The sequence below is a fragment of the Nerophis ophidion genome, linkage group LG14 (assembly GCF_033978795.1).
Source record: "Nerophis ophidion isolate RoL-2023_Sa linkage group LG14, RoL_Noph_v1.0, whole genome shotgun sequence".
Taxonomy (NCBI): domain Eukaryota; kingdom Metazoa; phylum Chordata; class Actinopteri; order Syngnathiformes; family Syngnathidae; genus Nerophis; species Nerophis ophidion.
Genome location: NC_084624.1, coordinates 3265568 through 3292801, shown reverse-complemented (window position 1 = coordinate 3292801; position 27234 = coordinate 3265568). Strand labels below are relative to the sequence as shown.

Sequence of the window (27234 nt, the reverse complement as noted above, 5' to 3'; positions counted from 1 at the left end):
ACCTAATGTTGATTTAGAGATTTTAAACTTGAATAATACTGAATGACACATTTTTAATATTTTTTGGGACCAAAACCCTTTGGAGTCCCTCTGATCAAGCCTGAGTGGAGGCCGAAATGTATATTTTCTATATATTGTATTGTTTTTTTAAAATAAAAAATATCAAACTGGCCCCCGCTTGCTTTGATTTTTCAGTCTGCGGCTCTCAGTGGATAAAGTTAGGACACCCCCGCCTTAAAACATGAAAAACACTCGAACATAAAACTGCTTGATGGGAATAATTCTTATCAGACAGAAAATAAGCAAATCCATCCATTTTCTACCACTTATTCCCTTTTTTGGGGTCGTGGGGGGGCGCTGGCGCCTATCTCAGCTACAATCGGGCGGGAGGCGGAGTACATCCTGGACAAGTCGCCACCTCATCACAGGGCCAACACAGATAGACAGACAACATTCACACACTAGGGACCATTTAGTGTTGCCAATCAACCTATCCCCAGGTGCATGTCTTTGGAAGTGGGAGGGGCCTATCCCCAGGTGCATGTCTTTGGAGGTGGGAGGGGCCTATCCCCAGGTGCATGTCTTTGGAAGTGGGAGGGGCCTATCCCCAGGTGCATGTCTTTGGAGGTGGGAGGGGCCTATCCCCAGGTGCATGTCTTTGGAAGTGGGAGGGGCCTATCCCCAGGTACATGTCTTTGGAAGTGGGAGGGGCCTATCCCCAGGTGCATGTCTTTGGAGGTGGGAGGGGCCTATCCCCAGGTGCATGTCTTCGGAGGTGGGAGGGGCCTATCCCCGGTGCATGTCTTTGGAGGTGGGAGGGGCCTATCCCCAGGTGCATGTCTTTGGAGGTGGGAGGGGCCTATCCCCAGAGGCCTGTCTTTGGAGGTGGGAGGGGCCTATCCCCAGGTGCATGTCTTTGGAGGTGGGAGGAAGCCGGAGTACCCGGAGGGAACCCACGCAGTCACGGGGAGAACATGCAAACTCCACACAGAAAGATCCCGAGCCTGGGATTGAACCCAGGACTGCAGGACCTTCGTATTGTGAGGCAGACGCACTAACCTCAAATATTATCCTTATTTGAGATATTTCCATCTTCCTTAGATTTCAGTTTTTGCAGAGTGGGTGGGCCCGTGCTCCTCAATCGCTGTGACTGTTTTACTTCCGGTTTACTGACATAGGAAAAAAAGTATTGCAACATCTCTATGTCCCTTTTTAAGGGCTCCATAGTTTTGTGCATATCTCTGAACTGTGTCTTGTATTTTTGTCCATGAAACTGACATCCACTAAGAAGAACACTCCTAACTCCTAACAGATGCAAGGGGACTACAATGTTTGCCGACTCAAACTCGTGATTACTGGATCTTCACATCAAAGAAGCTGAACCCAAGGTAATTTCTTTTTATTTTTATGCACTTGCATGGCCGATAAGAATTGTTACTTTCTTGTGTGTCATTGTCGTGGTTAAAGTGAAGTATTGTGTCCACATCCTAATCATAAGGTCCAACTTCTTGTGCTGCTAAAATGTAACATAAAAAATGTTGTATGAAGGACTGTAGAACAGCTGAGTTTACCAAGCCTACCTGTAACATGATGGGGGGTGTGGGGGGGTACACCTGTGCACCCTCACATCCATCCACTGCCACGGTGCCAGCAGACTGTGAACTCTGCAGGAAGGGAAGATTATTTGACTGGCTTGACCACACCAGCGTGTTTCAGGCAAGATGGAGCTTCTCAAAGCACACCTGAAGAGAGCAGTTGAGGTCTTTGGACAGTTTAATGAGCTCCTTCTCTACCGCCTGGCAGATGGGGCAGCCGTCGCCATGCAGGGCCACGCTGTTCACCAGCAGGAAGCTGACACACAAATGATGATAGAATTACCAGTGCAGTTGTCCCTCGCCCCCTCAAAGCCCTTCTAACTTTGGGGGTTCACTCAATTTTGTTGGCATTTTTTTCCCCCAAAACGTATTCTACAAGAACAGGAAGTGAACTCAAGTTTTAGCAACTGCTATGTAAAGGAAAAGGGGCTTCGTGGTTAGAATGTCTGCCCTGAGAACAGTAGGTTGTGAGTTCAAACCCCGGCCCAAAGACTATAAAATGGTAAAAACTAGGGCTGTCCGATAATGGCTTTTTTGGCGATATACTGATATTGTCCAACTCTTAATTACTGATATATACAGTGGTGGAATGAACACATTATTATGCCTCATTTAGTTGTGATGCCCCGCTGGATGCATTAAACAATGTAACAAGGTTTTACAAAATAAATCAACTCAAGTTATGGAAAAAAATGCCAACATGGCACTGCCATATTTATTATTGAAGTCACAAAGTGCATTTTTTCTTTTTAACATGCTTCAAAACAGCAGCTTGGAATTTGGGACATGCTCTCCCTGAGAGAGCATGAGGAGGTTGAGGTAGACAGGGTTGTTGGGGGGGTTGTATATTGTAGCCTCCCAGAAGAGTTAGTGCTGCAAGGGTTTCTGGGTATTTGTTCTGTTTCGTTTATATTGTTACGGTGTGGATGTTCTCCAGAAATGTTCGTTTGGTGTGGGTTCACAGTGTGGCACATATTTGTAACAGTTTTAAAGTTGTTTATACAGCCACCCTCAGTGTGACCTGTATGGCTGTTGACCAAGTATGCCTTGCATTCACTTGTGTGTTTGAAAAGCCGTAAATATTATGTGACTGGGTCAGCTCGCAAAGGCAGTGCCTTTTTAAGATTTATTGGTGCTCTTTACTTCTCCCTACGTCCGTGTACACAGCAGCGTTTTTAAAGTCAAATTTTACTTTTTGAAACTAATTATTTTCCATATTACATTTTAAAGCATTTATCGGCAGTCCGATATTATCGTAAATCTCTAATAAACACCTTATTTTATCCTGGCACTCAGCATCGAGGGTTGGAATTGGGGGTTTAATTACCCAAAATTATTCCCGAGCGCGGCCACCGCTGCTGCTCACTGCTCCCCTCACTTCCGATAATGGCTTTTATGCTGAAATCCGATATTGTCCAACTGTTAATTATATATAAATTATATATTCACACAGTTGTGGAATGACCACATTATTATGCAGAGGTGAACAAGAGGATGGATCAAATGCAGAGAACAAATTTTAATTGTGTGTGTGTGTGGGAGACTATCATTGGAACTTTTACTTCACCTTCAATAAGATCTGCTTTTTCCAACCCCTTTTCAAACATGCTGAATAGAGGAATTAGAAATTTTGATCTTTTACACTTCCTTTTTATTGTCATTCAAATTTGAACTTTACAGTACAGATAAGAACATTTTGTTGCATTAGCTCGTTGTTGTGCAGGATAAAAAAATCAATAAGGTGCAGATATAAATAAATAGATTGCTTAACAGATAAATATTGCACTTTTGCATATGCATCCACGTTTCTGGATTTATGTTAGATTGTCTTTATATTCCAGCGCGTTAATCTGTTCGTGGGAGGGGGGGCAATATTTTGATGCGTTCAAGAGTCTGATGGCCTGAGGGAAGAAGCTGTTGCAGAACCTGGAGAACTTCATCATATTGTATGTCAGCATTCATTTGACCTCCTATCCGAGAAAGCCTCTGCCTGTCCAGGTCTCAGAAAATCTGCAGAGACTCCTGCCGCCCCCACCAAGGACTGTTGTCACTGCTGGACTCTAAGAAGAGGTTCCGCAGTATGCAGGTCATTGTTTTTTTGTCTTTCTTGTGTCCAGATTTAGATGTTTTTTTATTGTTTAATTTATTTATTTTATTTTACTGTAGGCAGAGAAAATGAATAAGATTAGGAAAAGGCAAACTAAAAATAAGTGGTGTGCGGGGACCCCTAGAGGTAGTTGTAGAGTGTCCCTAGCTAAATGACAGTTAATAGTAATGGACCCTTTTGGGTCCATTGGTATATGTGTAACAATGACAATATAACCTGGTCCGTACACACTGGAGCTCTTGTGAAAAGAGCTCAGCAGCGCATGCACTTTTTGCGTCAGATGAAAAGAGCACAGCTACCTCCCCCCCGTTCTCAGCACGTTCTACAGAAGCACTATAGAGAACCTCCTGAACAACTACATCTCTGTCTGGACTGGAGCCTGCATTGCCTCAGACTGGAAGTCTCTGCAGAGAGTGCTGAGGACGGCCGAAAATATCATCAGGACTCCTCTTCTTCCTCATCCAGGAGATCGCAAAAAGCAGCTGCCAGACCAGGGTTTACAAAATCTGCATGGACTCCTCCCAACCCAAACCAAGGACTGTTTTTACTCTAGAAAGAAGTTCCGTAGCAGAACCTCCAGGTTCTGTAACAGCTTCTTCCTTCAGGCCGTAAGACTCTTGAACGCATCATACTAATTCCCTCAATTCCCCCTCAAAAATGGATTAACTCGCTGGAATATAAAGACAATACAACATACATCCATAAATGTGGATGCATATGCAAAAGTGCAATATTTATCTGTACAGTAATCTATTTATTCATATCTGCACCTTATTGTTCTCAACTTGCAGTACAATGAGCTAATGCCACCAAAGTCTGTTCTTATCTGTACTGTAAAGTTCTAATTTGAAAGACAATAAAAGGAAGTCTAAGTCTGTTTAAAATAAACACAAACTTGACATGTTTGGCACAAAATGACTATAAACTGAAAACATCAATACTATAGAAACAAAACCAATCATAATGTGCTGTTTAAGTTATTTCATCATTTTAAAAGGTTTAGGTCATAATGTTTTAAGGCTCTAGCTATAAATATGATTAATAAATCATTCATACTTTGTGGAACTGAATATACCACGGTGAGGCCTGAAAATTAGCGGCGGTAAACAAATGATTAGTGTGTGTGTAAGCAATCCTATGTGAGCATTAATATTTCTGTTAGTCACTCACTTGATTCCATTTTTAGTAACAATCCGAGTGGAGGAGGCGTTAAAGACTTTCTCGAAGCGCTGCAGCTTGAACCAGTCCATCCTGCAGGGGGAGACATAGTTAGAAATCACACCAAAAGAAATGCTCACTCCATTTTGAGTTCCTTCACTTCCTGCTATTTTCACAAGTCTAATAGTAAAAAAGCCAAAGTCTTTATTTGCTTGTGACATTAGTGTCACTCATAGAAAACAAAGACTGTGTCAGTCCAGCTTCTTTTCTTCCATCTGATGACAACTGACTTGCTGGACTGGACCATTTTGTCTGATTGCAAACATACAGACGCTCACAAGTCAACAATAAACCTTCTGTAAGCGTTTCTTTCAAGTAGAGCTGGGCGATATGGCCTTTTATTATTATCTCTATTTTTAGGCCGTGTCACGATACACGGTATATATTACGATATTTTGCCTTAGCCTTGAATGAACACTTGATGCATATAATGACAGCAGTATGATGATTCTATGTGTCTACATTCAAACATTCTTCTTCATACTGCATTAATATATGCTACTTTTAAACTTTCATGCAGAGAAGGAAATCACAACTAAGTCAATTGACCAAAAGTGTATTTATTAAACAGTTATTAAGCAGTGGCACAAACATTCATGTCATTTCCAAAACAGAAAGTGCAAGATTGTCAGAGACATTTTAAAACAAGCTATTAGTGCACTTTTGTGCATGATGTCACTAAGAGTACATATAAAAAAACAACAACACTAAATTAAAGTGCACTTTTTGTACAGAACGCCACTACAATAAGGGACGGCGTGGCGCAGTGGTAGAGTGGCCGTGCGCAACCCGAGCGTCCCTGGTTCAATTCCCACCTAGTACCAACCTCGTCACGTCCGTTGTGTCCTGAGCAAGACACTTCACCCTTGCTCCTGATGGGTGCTGGTTGGCGCCTTGCATGGCAGCTCCCTCCATCAGTGTGTGAATGTGTGGGTGAATGGGTAAATGTGGAAGTAGTGTCAAAGCGCTTTGAGTACCTTGAAGGTAGAAAAGCGCTATACAAGTACAACCCATTTATCATTTATTTATCATTTACAATAGTGAAATACAAATAAAGTGCACTTTTGTGCATGATGTCACACAAGATATTTCAGTAACTGTCAAATAAAAATGAGCTGCATAATAGTTTCCTGCGGACATTATCTCCTGTTGACTTTTTTTTTTTTTTTTTTTCATACTTTGTTGATGTGGAAATAGTTGCTTCGGCATTTTGTTGGTGTGGCACCGGCCGGAGATGTTGACATGCAGAGTTTCAAGACTGCTACGTTAACAGTGCTGCTACTTTTTGTAGCAACACTTTTGCCGCATAAATGTTGAACACATACCTGCTTGAAGCCAAACCACCGCCAGACGATGGATCTCGTGCGGTTTTCTTGGTAATTAATTCTTCCTCCATTTTTTTTTTTACCAGATTCACACATTCTCTTTCTCGTATTGCCACTCACAATGCACCATTAGCATCACAGTTAACGTTGCCACGTCTGCGGGAGCGTGTGACGTTGCACACATGACGTATGTAAGAAGGTGCGCTTGTTTTACGTCTCTGTGAGAAGGAGACGAGAGTGGGAAACACCTGGAGTGTAATGCCTGCAGCTAAAAGCAACTGCGTGAGAACATATACTCGAATACTGCGATAAAATCCTTTTCTATATCGCACCGAGACTAACCCGCGATGTATCGAACATATCGTCCAGCCCTACTTTGAAACAATGTTCTGCATTCACTATCACAGCACATGTTGGGATTGTACTTTTACAAAATATCCCCTGCTAGCTTTCATGCAGCCCCAGACCGCCATACCATGCTTGAATGTAGACATGATTGTTTTCAGGCTTTCTGAAAAAGTTTGTGTTGACTCACTTTCCAATTTCCACGTTTCATTTTCTACAGTGCTGTACACTGACTACTCTAAACTATATCCAAATGTATCCTTTATTAACCCGGCTTGGTTGTTGGAGGCCGTCACATTTGTTGTGTCCTTGAGCAAGAGACGTCACCCTTGTTCCTTGGGGGTTGTGGTCAGGGCCTTGCCTGGCAGCTCCCGCCTTCAGTGAGAACGTGGAAATGGTGTCAAAGTGCTTAGCGTACTTTGAAGGTAGAAAGGCGATATAAAAGTATAACTCTTGCAAGGGTGGAGGAACGATGTCAACGTTGAGACATGCGTATACTTTGTGTAGTTTGACGAAATGTCTGACAATGTATACGTTTCTTCTTTTTCCTCTATCTTGTGGGGCAGACTGGCTCATACATGAACATGCATCTTCCACTGTTGACATTTCTAATATAAAGTAGCGTATAGTACTAACTACTGTTGTCCCAATATTTTGTATTGGATCAGGCTTGCTCTTGTTTTTTTGCATATTTGAAATAAAAATCAATCAATATCTGCTTACTTTCTCTTTTAATATGTTCTATCTACATTTCTGTTAAAATGCAATAATCACTTATTCTTCTGTTTGATACTTTACAATAGTTTTGGATGATAACACATTTGGGTATCAATGCGATACCAAGTCGTGGACCAGTACTTTTCAGAGGCGGTATAGTACTGAATAAGTTTCATTAGTATCGCGGTGGTGTACTAATAGCGGTATATTGTACAGCCCTAGTTGGTGGTAGTGGGGGTGTATATTGTAGCCCGGAAGAGTTAGGGCTGCATGGGACTCTGGGTATTTCTTCTGTTGTGGTTATGTTGTTAAGGTGCGGATGTTCTCACGAAATGTGTTTGTCATTCTTGTTTGGTGTGGGTTCACACTGTGGCACATATTTGTAACAATGTTAAACGGCCACCCTCAGAGTGACCTGTATGGCTGTTGATCAAGTATGCCTTGCAGTCCTAGACGTGTGTATACAAAATCCTTACACATCCTGTGACTGAGCAGGTGCACTGTATGGTTGATAAAAAGGCTCACGCACTGAAGTGTCTAAAAGCCAAGTTTAATGTATGACAGTATTCGAATGTTGATAGTACAGGTTGTAGAAAATGTCAAAGTGTCAAAACAGCACCAATTGAATATTGTTGATTGGGAGAAAACCGACAGATGTTTGCGAGAAAGATTGTCCTGAATTTAGGGAGTCTCCTGGAATAATAGGGAATGTTGGCAGTTGTGGCAAATATGACTCTGTCAAGCGGCATTTATATAAAACTCGCGGTCCACACTAATATTAAATTGTCATCAATTTAATATTAATAGGCAAAATAACGTCACACAGAGACCCCTGAATTAGATGAATTAATATTTATGTAATCAATGATTTATATGATAATGCAGAGCCTCTTTGTTCTGTTCGGTTTTCTGGACTTTTGTTCAACCTTTGGACCAGATTGTGGTTCCAATTCAGATATTTGACAAGCAGGCTGTCTGTTTTGAGGAGTCTTATTTGAGAAATAGCTCATGAAAAGGAATCGAAGTGAATGAGGTTCATGAGAACATCTGTAAAGCTTGTGTGCGCACATAACTGGGCTGAAAAGTTACGTACTTTATTTTCCAAATAAACCCCACAATGGAGGTTCCTTTGTTTTGTAAGAGATTTTGACAGTTTTTTTTTTATAGCTGAGACCCACAGAGAGCAAGTCTTTTCTGACTATTTGTGTGAAAGTAGGACAATATAATAAGGCAGGAAAACTTTGACCGGATTCCACGTCTTATCAGGGAGTGAGTCCATAAGATAAAAGCAAGGTGTGTGTGTGTGTGTGTGTGTGTGTGTGTGTGTGTCCTCACTCATAATGGAAGCCGATGTCGTGGTTACCAACCAGTACAACCAGCTCTGTGTCGCTGGAGTGTCTGAATATCCTGTGGAAGCGCCGCACGTCATCCTCCCAGTGCTGCAAAGAAACAACGCTCAATTAATTGTTTGCCACATGCAGGACAACAAAAGCACCACCTGCCTCTTAGTGAGGAGTTACCGCATTTTCCGCACTATAAGGCGCACCTAAAAACCTCAAATTTTCTCAAAAGCTGACAGTGGGCCTTATGTTCCGGTGCACCTTATATATGGACCAATTTTGAGCCACAACTACGATAAGCAGCCACCGACTTCATTTTTCCTCGTAGAAAAAGCGCGCGGTGCATGCTGGGATATATGACTGCGGGAGGTGTGCTGTTTATGTAAAGACCCTAAAATGGCTCCTTTTTTAAGAGACACTTACGTCGCAGAGTTTAAACTCAAGGCGATCAGTCACACAGTAGAAGACGGGAATAGAGCAGCAGCGAGAATTTAACATCAACAGCAGCGATACTGACTAGTTTAAAGGCCTACTGAAATAAGATGTTCTTATTTAAACGGGGATAGCAGCTCCATTCTATGTGCCATACTTCATCATTTCGCCATATTGTCATATTTTTGCTGAGGATTTAGTAGAGAACATCGATGATGAAGTTCGCAACTTTTGGTGCTGATAAAAAAGCCTTGCCTGTACCAGAAGTAGCAGACGATGATGTCACAAGTGTGAGGGCTTCTCATGTCCTCACATTCTTTATAATGGGAGCCTCCAGCAGCAAGAGCTATTCGGACAGAGAAAAAGACAATTTCCCCACTAATTTGAGCAAGGATGAAAGATTTGTGGATGATATTGATAGCGAAAGACTAGGGGAAAAAATTGTTTTAAAAAAAAGGCGGATTCAGATGTTTTTAGACACATTTACTAGGATAATTCTGGGAAATCCCTTATCTTTCTATTGTGTTGCTAGTGTTTTAGTGAGATAAATAGTACCTGATAGTCGGAGGGGTGTGTCCACGTGTGTCTTGAGGCCAGTGTCTGAGGGAAGTTGACGGCAGATACAAGGATGGCGCAAACTCCACAGATCTCGGGTAAGGGGCGACTTTTTAACACAATTTTCTCACCGAAAACTGCCGGTTGACATGTAGTCGTGATCCATGTTCGTTTGACCGCTCTGATCCATAGTAAAGCTTTACCTCTGGGAATTTTAAACAAGGAATCACCGTGTGTTTGTGTGGCTAAAGGTTAAAGCTTCCGACCTCCATCTTTCTGCTTTGACGTCTCCATTATTAATTGAACAAATTGCAAAAGATTCATCAACACAGATGTCCAGAATACTGTGTAATTGTGCGATGAAAAGAGACGACTTTTAAAAAGATGTTGACAGGGGGTACATCACTGAAACAAGGTTGAGAACCACTGCTCTAGTGCAGGGTTTTTCAACCACTGTGCCGTGGAAAATGATCACCTAACTGGTCCAAAAGTATATATTTTTTGCAAATCAATAATTATAATCTGCAAATGATGTGCCGTTGCTCAGTGTCTGTGCTGTGTAGCGCTCAGCAGGGTAACCATTAGGGGTGTGGGAAAAATCAATTCGAATACAAAACGAATCGAATACGTTGTGCGATTCAGAATCGATTCTCATTTTTTTAAAAAACTATTTTTTTAACATTTTTTTTTTTAGATATATATTTTTTTTATTTGTTTATCAATCTAACATAACAATACACAACAATACCATAACAATGCAATCCAATCCCAAAAGCAAAGCTGACCCAGCAACACTCAGAACTGCAATAAACAGAGCAATTGAGAGGAGACACAAACACGACACAGAACAAAACAAAAGTAGTGAAACAAAAATGAATATTATCAACAACAGTATCAATATTAGTTATCATTTCAGCATAGCAGTGATTAAAAAATCCCTCATTGACATTATCATTAGACATTTATAAAAATAATCAAAAAGAACAATAGTGTCACAGTGGCTTACACTTGCATGGCATCTCATAAGCTGGACAACACACTGCGTCCAATGTTTTCACAAAGATAAAATAAGTCATAATATTGGTTCTTTTAATAGTTAAAACAAATTTACATTATTGCAATCAGTTGATAAAACATTGTCCTTTACAATTATAAAAGCTTTTTTATTTTATTTTTTAAACTACTAATCTGCTAGCATGTCAGCAGACTGGGGTAGATCCTGCTGAAATCTATGTATTGAATGAATACAGAATCGTTTGAATCGGAAAAATATCGTTTTTGAATTGAGAATCGCGTTGAATCAAAAAAATCAATATCAAATCGCGACCCCAAGAATAGATATTGAATCGAATCGTGGGACACCCAAAGAGTCGCAGCCCTAGTAACTATGTAATACTCCATGTCAGTAGGTGGCAGCAGATAGTTAATTGCTTTGTAAAAGTCGAAATGTGTCGGGTGAGACTAGGATGGTTTGTGATCCCAATATGCAGACCACAGCGGGAGGCAGTGGTGCAGGGAACAAGGTATGCAATGCTTAAACCAGAAATGAACAAAAGGGACAGGGAAAGGATTATGTAAAACTGAACTGGCTACAAAGTAAACATAATGCTGGACGACAGCAAAAACTTACGGCGTCCACAATGTAGATCCGTACATGACAATCAACAATGTCCACACAAAGGATAGCAACAACGTAAATAGCCTTGCTTGCTAACACAATGCAGGTGCTCGGAATAGTGCTCAAAGAAAGAAGTGAAACTGCTACAGGAAAACACCAACTAAACCGAAAGGGCCACCAAAATAACAGCACAAGACAAGAACTAAAGCACTACACACAAGAAAACGTCAACAAACTTAGAATAAGGCACAACGACCTGGTGGAGTTAAATCTTTTAACCTTTCCTGCTGGTGGTGTCTCTCCGGATTTTCTTTCTGAAAAAAATGTGCCTTGCCTCAAAAAAGGTTAAATACTGCTCTAGTGGTTGTGATCTGAAACACCCACAGAGTGTTTATGAAATGGAGCAGTGATTCTCAAGCTGTGGAACATCCATTTAGTAGTATTTTAGCTGCTGACTGAAGCACATTGTATAAATGTTATATAATTTCCTAGTTGGTTATAATAAATAAATACAATGTATTCAGTTCTTATTTACATATAATGTGATTAAAAATGTATTTTATTTGGTAATTTCATGCAGGTATTTGTTAACTTTATTTTTGTTACAAAACCCATGTAAATTGGAGAGGAACATATTTTGTTTCCGGTTTGGTCACATTGTTGGGGGGACGATTAATATGTGACGGAATAAGGGACACAGCAAACATTTGATGGAAGAGGTTAAAGGAGTCTCGGCTGGAAAAGAAACTTTATTCCCTCTGAGTTTGTGAGGCCAATGAGGTGTGATTCTTTGTCATAATGCATGTGAAATCTATGTGTTTTCTTTTATTTGATGTCGGACTAATTGTAAGTTCTGTTTTTCTTATTCATTAGTTCTGACGGCATTTGTTCGGCATTTTTTGGCATCATTTGGGAGGAGAAGAAGGCGTGGCTGAAATAAATGTCTGTTTGAGAAAAAACGAACAACTTGAGCCCTGCGATGAGGTGGCGACTTGTCCAGGGTGTACCCCGCCTTCCGCCCGATTGTAGCTGAGATAGGCGCCAGCGCCCCCCGTGACCCCAAAAGGGAATAAGCGGTAGAAAATGGATGGATGGAACAACTTGAGCCTTGATTAAGACCTCGGAGGGAGTAACAAGTATGACAAAGAATCACTTCATAAAATAATAAATTTTTCGAAAATTTAAACACAATGTTACTGTTCAAATTGTGTGCAATGTTACACTGGCCAAGAATATTAAATATACTTGTTTTAAAAAAACAACAAACAAAAAATCCTGTCTTTAATACTTAGGCTTACAAAAAAGTTTGAGAACTCCTGATCCAGAGATCTTCTCTCTACAACCATCACAAAAGTTTCATGCTAATAACAAACATACATCCTCATTTTTTTGTCCAGCCTGAAAGTTATTCTTGTAGAAGAGCACGTCGGCAACAGCAGATTGCCAGATGTCCTCAGGAAGTAGTTTGCTACGGTCTCTCCTGTCGGTCTTGTTTGACCAGCCTGAGATACCTGCTTAGTGGCTTAGTGGTTAGAGTGTCTGCCCTGAGATCGGTAGGTCGTGAGTTCAAACCCCGGCCGAGTCATACCAAAGACTATAAAAATGGGAGCCATTACCTCCCTGCTTTGCACTCAGCATTAAGGGTTGGAATTGGGGGTTAAATCACCACAAATCATTCCCGGGTGTGGCACTGCTGCTGCTCACTGCTCCCCTCACCTCCCTGGGGGTGATCAAGGGTGATGGGTCAAATGCAGAGACAAATTAGGACAAATTTCACCGCAGGAAAGAATGAATGGGGCCATGTATCGTGAGATTTTGAGCCAAAACCTCCTTCCATCAGTGAGAGCTTTGAATGCTTGACCAAATACTTATTTTACACCATCATTTACAAATAAATTCTTTAAAATTCCTATAATTTTGTTTTCCCATTCTGTCTCTCCCAGTTGAAGTGTACCTATGATGAAAATGACAGACCTCTGTCATCATTTGAAGTGGGAGAACTTGCACAATCGCTGGCTGACTAAATACTTTTTTGCCCCACTGTATATTATCTGTTTAACTTGTGTGATAACTGTACTATGCTGATAGTATATATTTGTACTATGAACTGATTAATGTGAACCCCGACTTCTCTGATTGATGGTCCAAAGATGGAGAGCTGAGCCAGAAGGCAAAGCTCTTGGTCTACCGTTCTATCGACATTACTACTCTCACCTATGGTCATGACCGAAGAGTAAGATCGCAGATACAAGCGGCCGAAATGAGTTTCCTCAGAAGGGTGGCTGGCATCTCCCTTCGAGAGAGGATGAGAAGTTCAGTCACCCGAGAGAGACTCTGAGTAGAGCCTCTGCTCCTTCGCTTGGAAAGGAAACAGCTTAGGTGGTTCGGGCATCTCGTGCGGATGCCTCACGAGCGTCTCCCTAGGGAGGTCCTCGGAGCAGGCCTGGTGGCAGGCCAAGGGACAGATGGGGGTATTACATCTCTTCTTTGGCCTGGGAATGCTTCGGGATCCCCCAGGAGGAAGTTGCTAATGTTGCTCTGGGAAGGAAGTCTGGGGGTCTCTGCTGGAGATGTTGTCCCTGCGACCCGATTCCGGATAAGCGGTTGAGGATGGATGGATTGTCCAAAGATAATCAAGATTTGGGCAAAATGAGGGTGGTAAGTTATTTTTTTTTTGGTCTTTCTAATTTTGTACATTTTATTGCGCTGTCTGGTACGTGATAGCCTGCTGGTCCCCATGCAGCAGAGTGTGTCAAATACGGACATACAATTATACTTTACCAAAATAAAAGTATGTTTTATTGTAAGTTTCTAAGCTGGAGTATGTTTAGAACTATATAGAGACATATTATTTTGTTTGTTTCATCAGTAAAACTAACGTCGAAACAGCAATTGCATACATCCAGGCACACGTCCTTGGTAGCAGTCCTGGCTTCTCTCGTTTAGTTGACCATACTCTTTATATACCCTACTGCCTCTGCAACCACTTCTGATGGAGGGTAGCCAGGTAAACTTGTTCTAGACTTCCCAAAATGTACAAGCAGCTCATTTTGTTTTTACAGCGTTCCCCTACAGGTTGATCTGGCTTTAAACCAAAACTATGGCCCGCTGGCCAAGTGTGGCACATCAGCGTGTTCATTCCTGCTTTCAGACCCTAGACAAATTCTTTTAGCCCGATGCGGCCCTTAAGTCAAAAAGTATGGACACTCCTGCTCCATAGTTTCTAGTCCTTGTTATCAGCAAAACAGGACTGAAGCCAGTGCAGTCTTTTAAAGTGTGCCACCGTGTTAGACGTGACATCTTTCAACCGTACAGGACAAACTGCCGGGTAGCAGGAGATCCAGATCCGGGACACCAGGCAGGTCCACTTCACTGTTGTGGAGCATCACGAGCTGTGCAGTTTTGAAGGTACCTGAGGAGTCGTAAAACCGGGTCCAGAATGGGGTTCTCTGGTCCAAGTGTAGGTGGGCACAGTGTATGAAGTAAAGGATAGCTTCCTCCATACCGACTTTTGCGCTCATGGGCATGTTGCGGAAAGTGCGGGTCCAGAATGTGGTTCTCTGGTCCAAGTGTAGGTGGGCACAGTGCACAAAGTAAAGGATAGCTTCCTCCATACCGACATTTTCGCTCATGGTCATGTTGCGGAAAGTGCGGGTCCAGAATGTGGTTCTCTGGTCCAAGTGTAGGTGGGCACAGTGCACAAAGTAAAGGATAGCTTCCTCCATGGGCATGTTGCAGAAAGTGAGGAGCCACTTAAGTGTCCTCTTCAGATCACTGGTTGGAAATCCTTTGGGATGTTTTTTTAAATTTGGAACCAAAACAATGCAGGATATCCTCCCGAGGGTTGGTACTCTACCAAGATGTTGACTCGAAATGATAACATGTCGTATTGGCTAGCAACCACTTTCCTGAGACAAAGTTGCTTCAGTTCCCCCTGACCTGATCAACAATAAAGCAGGGGGAAGGGGTTGTGTTTAATAGAAGGGAGGGAGATGGCTGGAGTGGAGGCTAAGGGGACACAAGCTGGTCAAACCGGTTGAGGAACACTTCTTGAGTTTGTTCGTTCTTCCCACTGAACCTGGTTGTGATCAGACTTCCCTACTGGGAGATTCTGTATGCCTTCTTCACATTAACATACAGGACCTCAGTTGTCCTATCTGTCCCTGGTAGACAATCACCAATTACTACAGGTGTGTCTTGGAGATTACTGAGATGCATACAGTGGTAACTTGGTTTTTGTTATTGATACAGGACAGGTTGTTGTTGTCATTGCAACAAGTACAACAGAACTATGTTTTCAGCACAAACCCATTGAAGATTAGACAAACAGTATACAGGGTTACAGAACAGGAAGGCTGATGGGTCGCCACAAGAACTCAGTAAAAGATGGGAAAAAGTTCAACACTAGGGAAGAAGATGAGTGGTGCCAAAAGGTTAGTTGAAAACTGAATTGTACAAAAACCATAATTTTTCCATTGAATGTTTCCAGACACCTATAAATGTTAAGACAAAACACGTTTTATACAGAATAATAGTTTTACACACACAACCATGTGCCATGTATATCAATCACTGTTTCCATGCACTAAATTAGTCTGATTTCGCAAATAGTTCGTTTTTTTTGTATTTTCACACGTGTGAAGTCCAAGTGTCCATGCACACTCTCAAATAAGATTGACCATTGGTCATATGCCATCTACCTCCGTACACTGGCGGGCGCTTATTTAATTTTAGCAGGAATAACTGAATTACTTTTCCGGTGCACCACTAGGATTGGTGAATCCCTACAATTTTTTTTTAACTGATGTCTGCTGTAGTATTAGCACAGACTACAAATATTACGTCTCTAATGACTATGCTGATGTTAAATAGCAGACAGCGTCAATAAATGATCTCAGATTGTGCTATGGACATGATGCTAGTACCAAGGTTGTATAGGGTCGGATTTTTCCCCAAAGGAATTTTCGGACAAACATCATGAAAACAAAACTATTGAATGTCTCAAAGTTCCTTCAAAAGGCTCTGTGGATCGATGGAAGCAGCTTTAAATACAAAAGAAAAGACTTCCAGAGGAAGGTTGCTATTATTCTGGACCAGGGGTCACCAACCTTTTTGAAACAAAGAGCTACTTCTTGGGTACTGATTAATGCCAAGGGCTACCAGTTTGATACACACTTAAATAATTTGCCAGAAATAGCCAATTTGCTCACTTTATCTTTAATAAATAAATCTATATATATATAAAAATGGGTATTTCTGTCTGTCATTCCGTAGTAATTTTTTTTTTCCTTTTTATGGAAGGTTTTTTTGTAGAGAATAAATGATGAAAAAAACACTTAATTGAACGGTTTAAATGAGGAAAAGACACGAAAAAAAATGAAAATACAATTTTGAAACAGTTTATCTTCAATTTCGACTCTTTAAAATTCAAAATTCAACCGAAAAAATGAATAGAAAAACTAGCTAATTCGAATCTTTTTGAAAAAAATAATTTATGGAACATTAGTAATTTTTCCTGATTAAAATTAGTTTTAGAATTTTGATGACATGTTTTAAATAGGTTAAAATCCAATCTGCACTTTGTTAGAATATATAACAAATTGGACCAAGCTATATTTCTAACAAAGACAAATCATTATTTCTTCTAGATTTTCCAGTACAAAAATGTTTGAAGAAATTCAAAAGACTTTGAAATAAGATTTAAATTTGATTCCAAAGACTTTTTTTTTAGATTTGCTAGAATAATTTTGAATTTTAATCATAACTTTGTAGAAATATTTTTCGTGACTTCTGCGGTGCGTTTTTTGTGAACTTCTGGTTCTGCCTCACTGGAGCCTTTTGGCCATTGAGACCAGCGCCTTGATCTCTGCCACACCAGAGTCCATTTGGAAAGACTTGAGGAGATGGGAGCTGGCGCTGAGCACCGGGGCGGACAAACTTCAGTGTCTTGGCTGAATGAGCGGGTATCGGACAACGTATCCTCGCTCATCCATGCGGACTGGACACTGGCCGAGAGTTAGTGGGCGGCCGAGGGTGGTTGCTTTGTTGGGTCTGCTCCTGTCTCTGGCCATGCTCCCCTGCACCCCAGCAGATCTCTGCTCTTTTAAAGTCCTGCTGAGATGAGATGTTCTTCTTTAAACAGGGATAGCAGGTCCATTCTATGTGTCATACTTCATCATTTTGCGATATTGCCATATTTTTGCTGAAAGGATTTAGTAGAGAACATCCACGATAAAGTTTGCAACTTTTGGTCGCTAATAAAAAAGCCTTGCCTGTACCGGAAGTAGCAGACGATGTGCGCGTGACCTCACAGGTTGTAGGGCTCCTCACATCTGAACATTGTTTACAATCATAGCCACCAGCAGCAAGAGCGATTCGGACCGAGAAAGCGACAATTTCCCCATTAATTTAGAGAATAGAATAGAATGAACTTTATTGTCATTACATTTGCATATAACGAGATTAAAGACTCCAATTTAAGGTGCGGTAGTGGGAACAAATATGGGGTGAAATAAATGACATAAGAGGTAATGAAGGAAAAACTAACAATTGAAATAAACAGACTACTATCCATTAAAAATAATAAGCAATTCTGTACAATATACAAAACACTATAGAAGTACAAAATTACAAATACTGTACAATATACAGAGCAAGACAGGAGTACCGAAGTAATAAATAACAATCAGTGACGGACGTATTGCACTTGAAGGGTAGTATTGCACAGTAGGGTATTAGGGCATTATATTGTATAATTTGAGCGAGGATGAAAGATTTGTGGATGAGGAAAGTTAGAGTGAGGCACTAAAAAAGAAAAGAAAAAGCGACTGCTCCGGGCAGTGACAGTGGTAGCGTTTCAGATGTAATTAGACACATTTAGTAGGATAATTCTGGAAAACCCCTTATCTGCTTATTGTTTTAATAGTGTTTTAGTGAAGTTCTAAAGTCATACCTGAAAGTCGGATGGCTGCGGTGAACGCCAGTGTCTCAGAGAGAAGCTAATGGAGGAGCCAAGATCACAGATGCCTTTTTGACAGCTACAGGAGGAGGTCCCATAATCCACTGAAGTCTCCGGTAAGAGCTGACTAAATATCACAATTTTCCCATCCAAAAACTTGCTGGTTGACGTAGAGAAACATGTTCGCTTGACCGCTCGGTGTTAAAGCTTCACAACAAACAAAGAAACACTGTCTGTGTCTCGGTGCTAAAGGCAGCTGCTTTCCACCAACAGCATTCTTCTTTATAGTCTCCATTTTTAATTGAACAAATAGCAAAAGATTCAGCTACACAGATGTCCAAATTATTGTGTAATTATGTGATGAAAAGAGACTACTTTTAGCCGTGTGTGGTGCTGGGCTAATATGTCCACTACAACCCGAGACGTCACAAACATGCGTCGTCATTTCGCGACCTTTTCAACAAGAAACTCCGCGGGAAATGTAAAATTGCAATTTAGTAAACTAAAGCGGCCGTATTGGCATGTGTTGCAATGTTAATATTTCATCATTGATATATAAACTATCAGACTGCGTGGTCGCTAGTAGTGGCTTTCAGTAGGACTTTAATGGCTTTAATGTCCTTTGTGTTCTTTGATGTTTCCCTCTTCCAAAGCACACGTTTGTCTACTATGGCTATGAGGTTTTTTTTTTTCTTTGGCCAAAGCTTAGATGGATTTATTTTTTTCCTCAACCCAGCGTTGACCTGTTTCTCACTTTTATTGTAAGGGCCGCCTGAAGTTGGCAGAACCGTCAGCAATGTTTGTCTGCTCTTGAATGGGATTGTGCTGAAAATCTTAATTTCCCCCCAAGGATTATTCAAAGTATTTCTGATTCTGATCTATGTGGTGAGGTGTCTTTGAGTGCACCTCCTGACTAATTGTGGCTAGGAGCCTGAGAGGCCTTTTGTGAGGAAATGCTTGATGACAAAGAAAGAACGTGCATTATTAAAAAATGCGGTACATAACCCTATCGTTAAAGACCGTCCCTTAACACCTTTTAGTCAGGATGACAATTTAATTTCAGGCCATTAAAGAACAGTTTTCCTGTGTCAACTCTTCAGGATTAAATAAAGTCTGGTTCTTCCTTCTTTTCAGACATGTCAGATGTGAAATAGTCAATACAAGGTAATCATCGGCGATCACTCGAAATGAGTATGATTGTCCTCCTGTTGGTGGGATTGCCTTCAGGAGAACGCCTGTGTGTGAAATCCTTTAAAGTGAGGAGACTGGTGCACAGACAGCCACCACACAGTCCTTGGCAAAGAGAAGGCCAGGGTCCAATGGCATGGAGACCAAGGCAATTGGGGCCCATCTTTGCTGCATCCTTCTTACGGTCAGGACTAGGACTTGGACGTGGATTGTTTTTTTTGAGGTGCAAAGCGATTGGAGTGGACTTTGGGGTTTGTTTTTCCAGATTGATGGACTCCCCTTTTAGACCAGTTGATCTGCCGTTTCTTTTCTTTTTCTCCTCTGTTCCACTCTCACTTGTGGAGGGGGTCCGGTCCGATGGCCATCGGACTGTCCAGAGTCGGGACCCGGGATGGACCGCTCGCCTGTGTATCGGCTGGGACATCACTGCACTGCTGATCTGCCTCCGCTTGGGATGGTTTCCTGCTGGCTCCACTGTGGACAGGACTCTCGCTACTATATTGGATCCACTTTGGACTGGACTCTCACGGCTGTGTTGGATCCACTATGGTTTGAACTTTCACAGTATCATGTTAGACCCGCTCGGCGGGGGGGGGTCTTCTCCAAGGTTCTCATAGTCATCATTGTCACCAACGTCCCACTGGGTGTGAGTTTTCCTTGCCCTTATGTGGGCTTACCGAGGATGTTGTAGTGGTTTGTGCAGCCCTTTGAGACACTAGTGATTGAGGGCTACATAAATAATCATTGATTGATTGATATTTTAACACTAACTACAAAAAACAGGAACAAACAAAAGGCGTGCACAAAGGCGGAGAACAAACTTGACTAAAGAAAAATAAGACATGCACAAGGGCAGAAACTATGACCTATAAACAAAACTTACTTGGCATGGAACTGTGAAACATGGCATGACGTGAGTAGAGGTATAGAGGGTGATAGATGGTGGTAGACGTTGATGTTGCCAGGACAGAGAACAGAAACAGACAGGCTTAAATAGCAGTGACATGATCAGTGAAAACAGGTGTGCGAGTGTAAAACGTGAGAGAGGTGCGAGACATGAGGACAAGGTGAAAACTGAGTTGCTATAGTAACAAAACAAACAAGGAAGTGCAAAAACAGGTACTGAGTGTCCAAAAAAGGAAACATGATCACACAGACATGACACTTCCAACTTTGTAAACGTTGTTGTTGAACTTCTATGCAACCATCCGCCCACTCTGCTGATTAGGTCTTTTATACAATGTAGTGAAGTGAATTATATTTATATAGCGCTTTTCTCTAATGACTCAAAGCGCTTTTACATAGTGACACCCAATATCTAAGTTACATTTAAAGCAGTGTGGGTGGCACTGGTAGCAGGTGGGTAGAGTGTCTTGCCCAAGGACACAACGGCAGTGACTGGGCTGGCGGCAGCGGGGATCAAACCTGGAACCCTCAAGTTGCTGGCACGGCCACTCTACCAACCAAGCGATATCGCCCACAAAGTTAGAATATATAATAGAAAATTAAAAAGGAAATAATACCATGAAGAACATTAGATAAAACAGAAATAAAAGCACTGGATGAGACAGACAGGCAAGCAGTGCATTTAAAAAGAAGAAGGCAGAGAAATGAGATAAAAGCTGGGTCTTTAGTCCCTTCTTAAAACAGTTGACCGACTGTGGTCCTTCAAGATGGTCGGGGAGAGTGTTCCAGAGTTTGGTTGCGGTCAAACAGAAAGCCTTCCTACCTTTTGGTGGACTTTGTTTACCCGGGTCAATGGGAAACTTCAGCCAGCATGGTTGTAGAAAACTAAATTTACATTTTATGGAAGGTGCTTTATGTTTATTCAGCCAAAAGGGGACTATTTAGGTTATTTGCATAATAAGAAAATGTATATATTGAATGCTTAAGGGTAATTATTATAATATAACTTAAACAGCATTTGGCTCCTACAATGGTGGTTCAGGGTTAGTGTAGACCTGGGCAAATGAAGGTCCGGGGGTCACATGTGGCAACTTTTTCTAGTTAGATTTCACCTCATTTCCCTTTTTTTAAGTGTTCTTTTTTTTATATTTGCAATAACTAGAGGTGTAACGGTACACTCATAAGTTTCGGTTCGGTATGTACCTCGGTTCAGAGGTCCCGGTTCGGTTCATTTTCAGTACAGTGAGAAAACAACAAAATATAAATTTTTTTGATTATTTAACAAATTTGCTAAATCTTCCACCAAAAATTGTTTTCTTAGTGGAATATTTGATGTAAAGTAATCTGAAACTTGGATAGGTCAATAATTCACAACAACATTGATTTTGATTCAATATTATGTTTTGAGCAATGACAGTTTGAAAGAAAAAAAAAAGCTTTGTTTTATTGGTCAACGTTGCAACTTTTTCTAAATTACATTTAGCCTCTAAGCTTTTTTTATTTCATTTTTTGTTTTGTTTATTTTAATAGTATTTTTAGAATGTGCCGTGGGGCACAATTTTGACACCCCTGCTATGGATAATAAAAAATTATATCTGATCAATCTATGGATAAAAATCAGAGCCTGGTGACACATGCGTGTTTATCATAACTCTCTCGCTCTCTCTGTCTCTGCCCCGCCCTCACGAAAGTTGCTGCGTGATGCACTTTTGTTTTTATTTTTAACCCTTTCTTAACCCTGAATGTACATTGAAAATACATGCAACCCTAACTTAAAATGCTGGACATTTGAGGCATTTAAGAAACTCCACCCGGACAGTCCCGCAAAAGAGGACATATCCGGTGAAAAGAGGAGGTATGGTCAGTCTATCATAGCCCAGTCGTTGCTAGCATGCCGTGTGTTGTTTTTTTTAATTGATTGAAACTTTTATTAGTAGATTGCACAGTACAGTACATATTCCGTACAATTGACCACTAAATGGTAACACCCCTATAAGTTTGTCAACTTGTTTAAGTCGGGGTCCACGTTAATTAATTCATGGTGCCTCGGTGTGTTTACACAACGTGCGGCCCGCTATTTTTATGTCCGTGTCGTTCAGTACACCTCCGAACCCAACCAAAACGGTTCAATACAAATTCACGTACCGTTACACCCCTAGCAATAGCATTTCCAGAATACTGTATTTCCTTGAATTGCCACAGGTTATATAATATAGTATGCACCTGCCTTCAATTACGGCCGGGCAATTTTCCCTCCAATTTTTCACGTGTGAGCAAACGCCAAAACTCCTTGAGCATTCAGTGGTGCACAACGGCAGACGTGCACACTGTTATGCGCTAATCTTTTTATTCGATTTTGTGCGCGGCCTAGATTCGCCGTGAGAAGTATGCAATTGCACAGGCGTGTACCTTTTTAGAGGGAACGTTGCTGCCCGGTCAAACTCTCTTCGCAAAATAATTAGCTCATGCTTCGTATTACCGCCTGGTCAAACTTGTTATGTCAAGAGTGACACTTCCCCTCTCATCATTTTCAAAATGGAGGAGGCTGATTTCAATCATTTGAAATCGCATAAAGGGAAGAAGATTAAGAGCTATTAAGTAGGATTTAAGGTCCAAGCTTACATCACACTAGAGTAAATGAAACCAAATTTCTAGGTATAATTGATGAAAATTTTAACTGGAAATCTCATGTAAAAAATATACAACATAAAGTAGCAAGAAATACGTCAATAATGAATAAAGCCAAGTATGTTCTAGATCAAAAATCACTTCTTATTCTCCACTTCTCACTAGTGTTACCATATCTGAGTTGCTGTGTAGAAATATGGGGAAATAATTACAAAAGTACACTTCATTCACTAACAGTGTTACAAAAAAGATCATGTTGGATATAGAGAACATACAAACCTGTTATTTATTGAATCAAAGATATTGAAATTCCACGACATAGTGGATTTGCATACAGTTAAAATTATACACAAAGCAAACTATAACCTGCTTCCCAAGAATATACAACAATTCTTCTCAACGAGAAAAATATAATCTTAGAGAAAAATGTAACTTAAAACATTTGTATGCACGTACAACACTTAAGACCTTCAGTATATCAGTATGTGGAATTAAATGATGGAATGGATTAAACAAAGCAATCAAACAATGTACTAATATGATCCACTTCAAGAAACTCTTTAAACTTCAAGTTTTTACAAATTACAAAAAAGAAGACTCATGATAAACATTCTGAATTCATTCATTCTCAAAATAATCTGACTTATCTCATCGTATGGAATACGATTTTTATTTAATTACTTATGGAGTATATTGTGAATACATTGAGAACAGGAAGTGAACAAACGTTTTAGCAACTGTTATGTAAAAGAAAAGGGGTGGGATTAAATACGCTCTGCTTCTTCCTACTCCTTTTCCAAATTGTTGAAAAGACAAACTGGAAATTGTGATATGCTTGCATGTTCCAAATAAACTCAAATTTTTACTGCATGCCTTTGGTAAGTGCCGGAGTGAGAAGAGGTTTTAAAATAATTAGCGCGTGCTTTTTTTTTTTACTGCATGCCTTTGGTAAGCGCCGGAGTGAGAAGAGGTTTTAAATTAATTAGCGCCCCGGCGGCAATTCAAGGAAATACGGTATGTGGGGGCCAGTAAACAATTAGTTGCGGGCCGCACTTTGGAGGCCCTTGGATTAGGGGGTACTTGATTTAAAAAAATGTTCACAGGGGGTGCATTTTTATTTATTTATTTATTTATTTCGGCAATATTCACATAAAACAAAGAACAACAACAAAAAAAGAAAGAAAAAAACACTCATTTGAGCAATGATTGAGCTGAAAGGGTGTAGGTTGAAGCAACGCTTATATAAACCTACCCCATCACAACAAGAACAAAGTTCAAAATATATAAAATCTAAAACATGCTTCACTTATATTACTTTTTTTTTTTAAACAATATATAAGCAACATATATGTAGCACACGTCTCATATACACAGTTTAACATTTAAATCAAACATATACATTTGTACACTTATATATATATATATGTATGTATATATATATATATATATATATATATATATATATATATATATATATATATATATATATATATATATATATACACAATTTATTTAAATTCCATATAAAGTGGTAATATATACATTTTAATATAACCTATATGTATAATTATAAAATCATAAATTGTATTTATATACATATTATAAATTATTGTCTTTCTAAAACAATGTTTGCTCTTCTTTCTTATATTTACTAATGATAAATGATTTAAAAAGCTTTTTAAACTGGTTTATGTTGGTGCTGTGTTTTATTTCATCCTTTAAACCAGGGGTGCCCATTACGTCGATCGCGAGCTACCAGTCGACCGCGGGGGGGGGGGTGTCAGTTGATCTCCAGTCAGGCTTTTAAAAAAAATAGACCTAAAAATGAGTGATCATCAATCTTCACCAAGACGTCACTTAAATGACATTCACGGTACCGGAGGGTCTTGTGAGATGACGCTGGCTGCTGCCAGTTCATTATTATGAAAATATGACCGAGAGGAAGGCGAGAAACACTTTTTATTTCAACAGACTCTCGCGCCGTACCTTCTGTCAAAACTCTAAAGGCCGACTGCACATTTCCTATCTTCACAATAAAAGCCCTGCTTCATGCTGCCTGCGCTAACAAAATAAGAGTCTCGGAAAACTGGCATGCACAAGCGATCCCTCAGAAAGCTGGCGTGCACAAGCGATCCCTCAGAAAGCTGGCGTGCACAAGCGATCCCTCAGAAAGCTGGCGTGCACATCACTTGTGCACGCCAGCTTTCTGAGACTCTTATTTTGTTAGCGCAGGCAGCATGAACCAGGGCTTTTATTGTGAAGATAGGAAATGTGCAGTCGGCGTTTAGAGTTTTGACGGAAGGTACGGCGCGAGAGTCTGTTGAAATAAAAAGTGTTTCTCGCCTTCCTCTCTGTCATTTGTTCATAATAATGAACTGGCAGCAGCCAGCGTCATCTCACAAGACCCTCGGGTGCCGTGAATGTCAATCAAGCAAGCTACGGAATTTGCCGCCAATGTTTTTCTTGTAAAGTGTATGGAAGCTGGATGAATTAGATGCCAAAAACCAACCACTTTCATGTGGTATTGTACAGAAAGGACAACTTTTTTTCTCCTCCATTTGAAAATGTGGGCGTTATCATCATTACTGTCTGATTCCAATCAATGCAAGTCATCAGAATCAGGTAATACACCAACTTCTATTCTTGTCTTCGTGAAGGAAAGACATCTATATGTGTTACACATGCTTGTATTATCATTAAACACATTTAACTTGTTTACAAAAATGTCTCTTTCATAAATAAATAAATATAAATGATATATATAAATCAGGTAGATCCCCTCGAGTTGGTCAATTGAAAAGTAGCTCGCCTGCAGAAAAAGTGTGGGCACCCCTGCAAGTTTAAACAGTTCCATATTTTAACCCCTGCTATTGTTATACTCATTCGTTTCTGCGTTGTTCTACAATATTGGATCTTAAAAAGTAGTTCTCCTCTTAAATTATAATTCCCTTCTCTCTGTAAGAATCTTCTCTGTTGGACGTGAATCTTTACTTGCTTTATAAATCCTTTGGGCAGTCTTGAGTTGGATGAGATCTGGTAGTTTTAAATCGAATGTTTTTGATTTAATCAAAACATTTGATTGATCACTGAAAAAAGGTGGAGAACCACTGTTTTACATTAAATTCAAGTTTGGTTAAAAATGTGTAAAACTGGTTTTACACGAAGAAAATCCTGCCCAGGGTGTTCTTGCTGGGTGTTTGATTGAAGGTGCAATGTTTACCTTCTGGGAGCTCCACTTGCCCTCGTCAAAGATGTCCCCCAGAATGAAGACCAGCTCGGGCCTGAGGAGCCACAAGGCGGTCTGGAAGGCTCTCTCCATCTGCCATTCCCTGCACACAAAAGCAGCCAGAACCGTGAACAAAGATTCCTTTTTGGATCTTGTGTGACTTGCTGGACTTGACCTCCTCAGCTTGTCGAACCAGTGACCCCCCACGGCGCCCAGGAGGTGCGTGTCCGACAGAACCATGGCGCGGACCGGCGGCGAGTCCTCCCCGCCGCGCGCATGCTCAATGCGGGGCCAGGCGCACTGGACGATGGTGGGGAAGTAAATGAGATACTCGCAGAAGAAGAAGGCGCCGAACAGCAGCAGCAACATCAACACCGACGCCAGCATCCATTTGAGGCTGAAGCTCGGCATGGCTTTGTTGTTGTTGTGCTGCTGACTGGCGCACTGGCGGTGATGGAGCGACCCATCCGGCATCTTCCCCTTCTCATTGCTTCCAGTCTTTCTCCCTACTCGCGCTACCTGCTCGTGGCGGATGGATTAAAAAATAAATAAAAAAGCCTCACGTCCAAAGTTGAGAGCGAAAATAAAAAACGGCCGTCGATGGAGATCCAGTCGAGGCGGGCTCTTCGCGGCTCCAAATTCCAATCGTCAAGTTACCGACGCGGTTCCGGTTGGACTACAAAATAAAAGTCGCGCTCAGAAGACCGGAAGTGGACCGCTGTTAAAACACGTCAGCGGTTTAAAGAATGATGCCATCAAAACACAAAGTTTTGTAGTACATGTCTTTGAAAAGTGTATTTATTTTAATATTTAAATCAAAGCTGTGAAAGATTTAGAGAAAAAAAAGTGTCTGGGGGGCGGGTTTATCTATCTTTACGAAAACTAATACAAAACCTCACAATAAAGTCTCATTGAATGCTAAACATGTTATGACATATGTATATATATTTTTTTATTTTATTTTATTTATTTATTTATTTTTTTTACAATTGTTTTTAACATGGCGTAGTGGGTAGAGCGGACGTACCAGAAACCTGAGGGTTGCAGGTTCGCTTCCCACCTATTGACATCCAAAA

At 40.7% G+C, this 27234-nt stretch overlaps 1 protein-coding gene across 1 annotated transcript in view; it reads right to left on the bottom strand.

Annotated features, from left to right (window-relative positions):
- The window catches only part of mppe1 (metallophosphoesterase 1), a 33476-nt gene extending 6657 nt beyond the window's left edge, over nt 1–26819 (bottom strand). The window contains exons 1-6 of the mRNA XM_061919621.1: nt 26334–26819; nt 26153–26261; nt 8643–8746; nt 4873–4953; nt 1743–1851; nt 1581–1664 (exon numbers count right to left, since the gene is read on the bottom strand). Coding sequence (XP_061775605.1) covers nt 1581–1664; nt 1743–1851; nt 4873–4953; nt 8643–8746; nt 26153–26261; nt 26334–26632 — 786 coding nt within the window. The 5' untranslated portion in view covers nt 26633–26819. The remainder of the gene's footprint in view (nt 1–1580; nt 1665–1742; nt 1852–4872; nt 4954–8642; nt 8747–26152; nt 26262–26333) is intronic.
- Nucleotides 26820–27234: the final 415 nt, after the last annotated feature.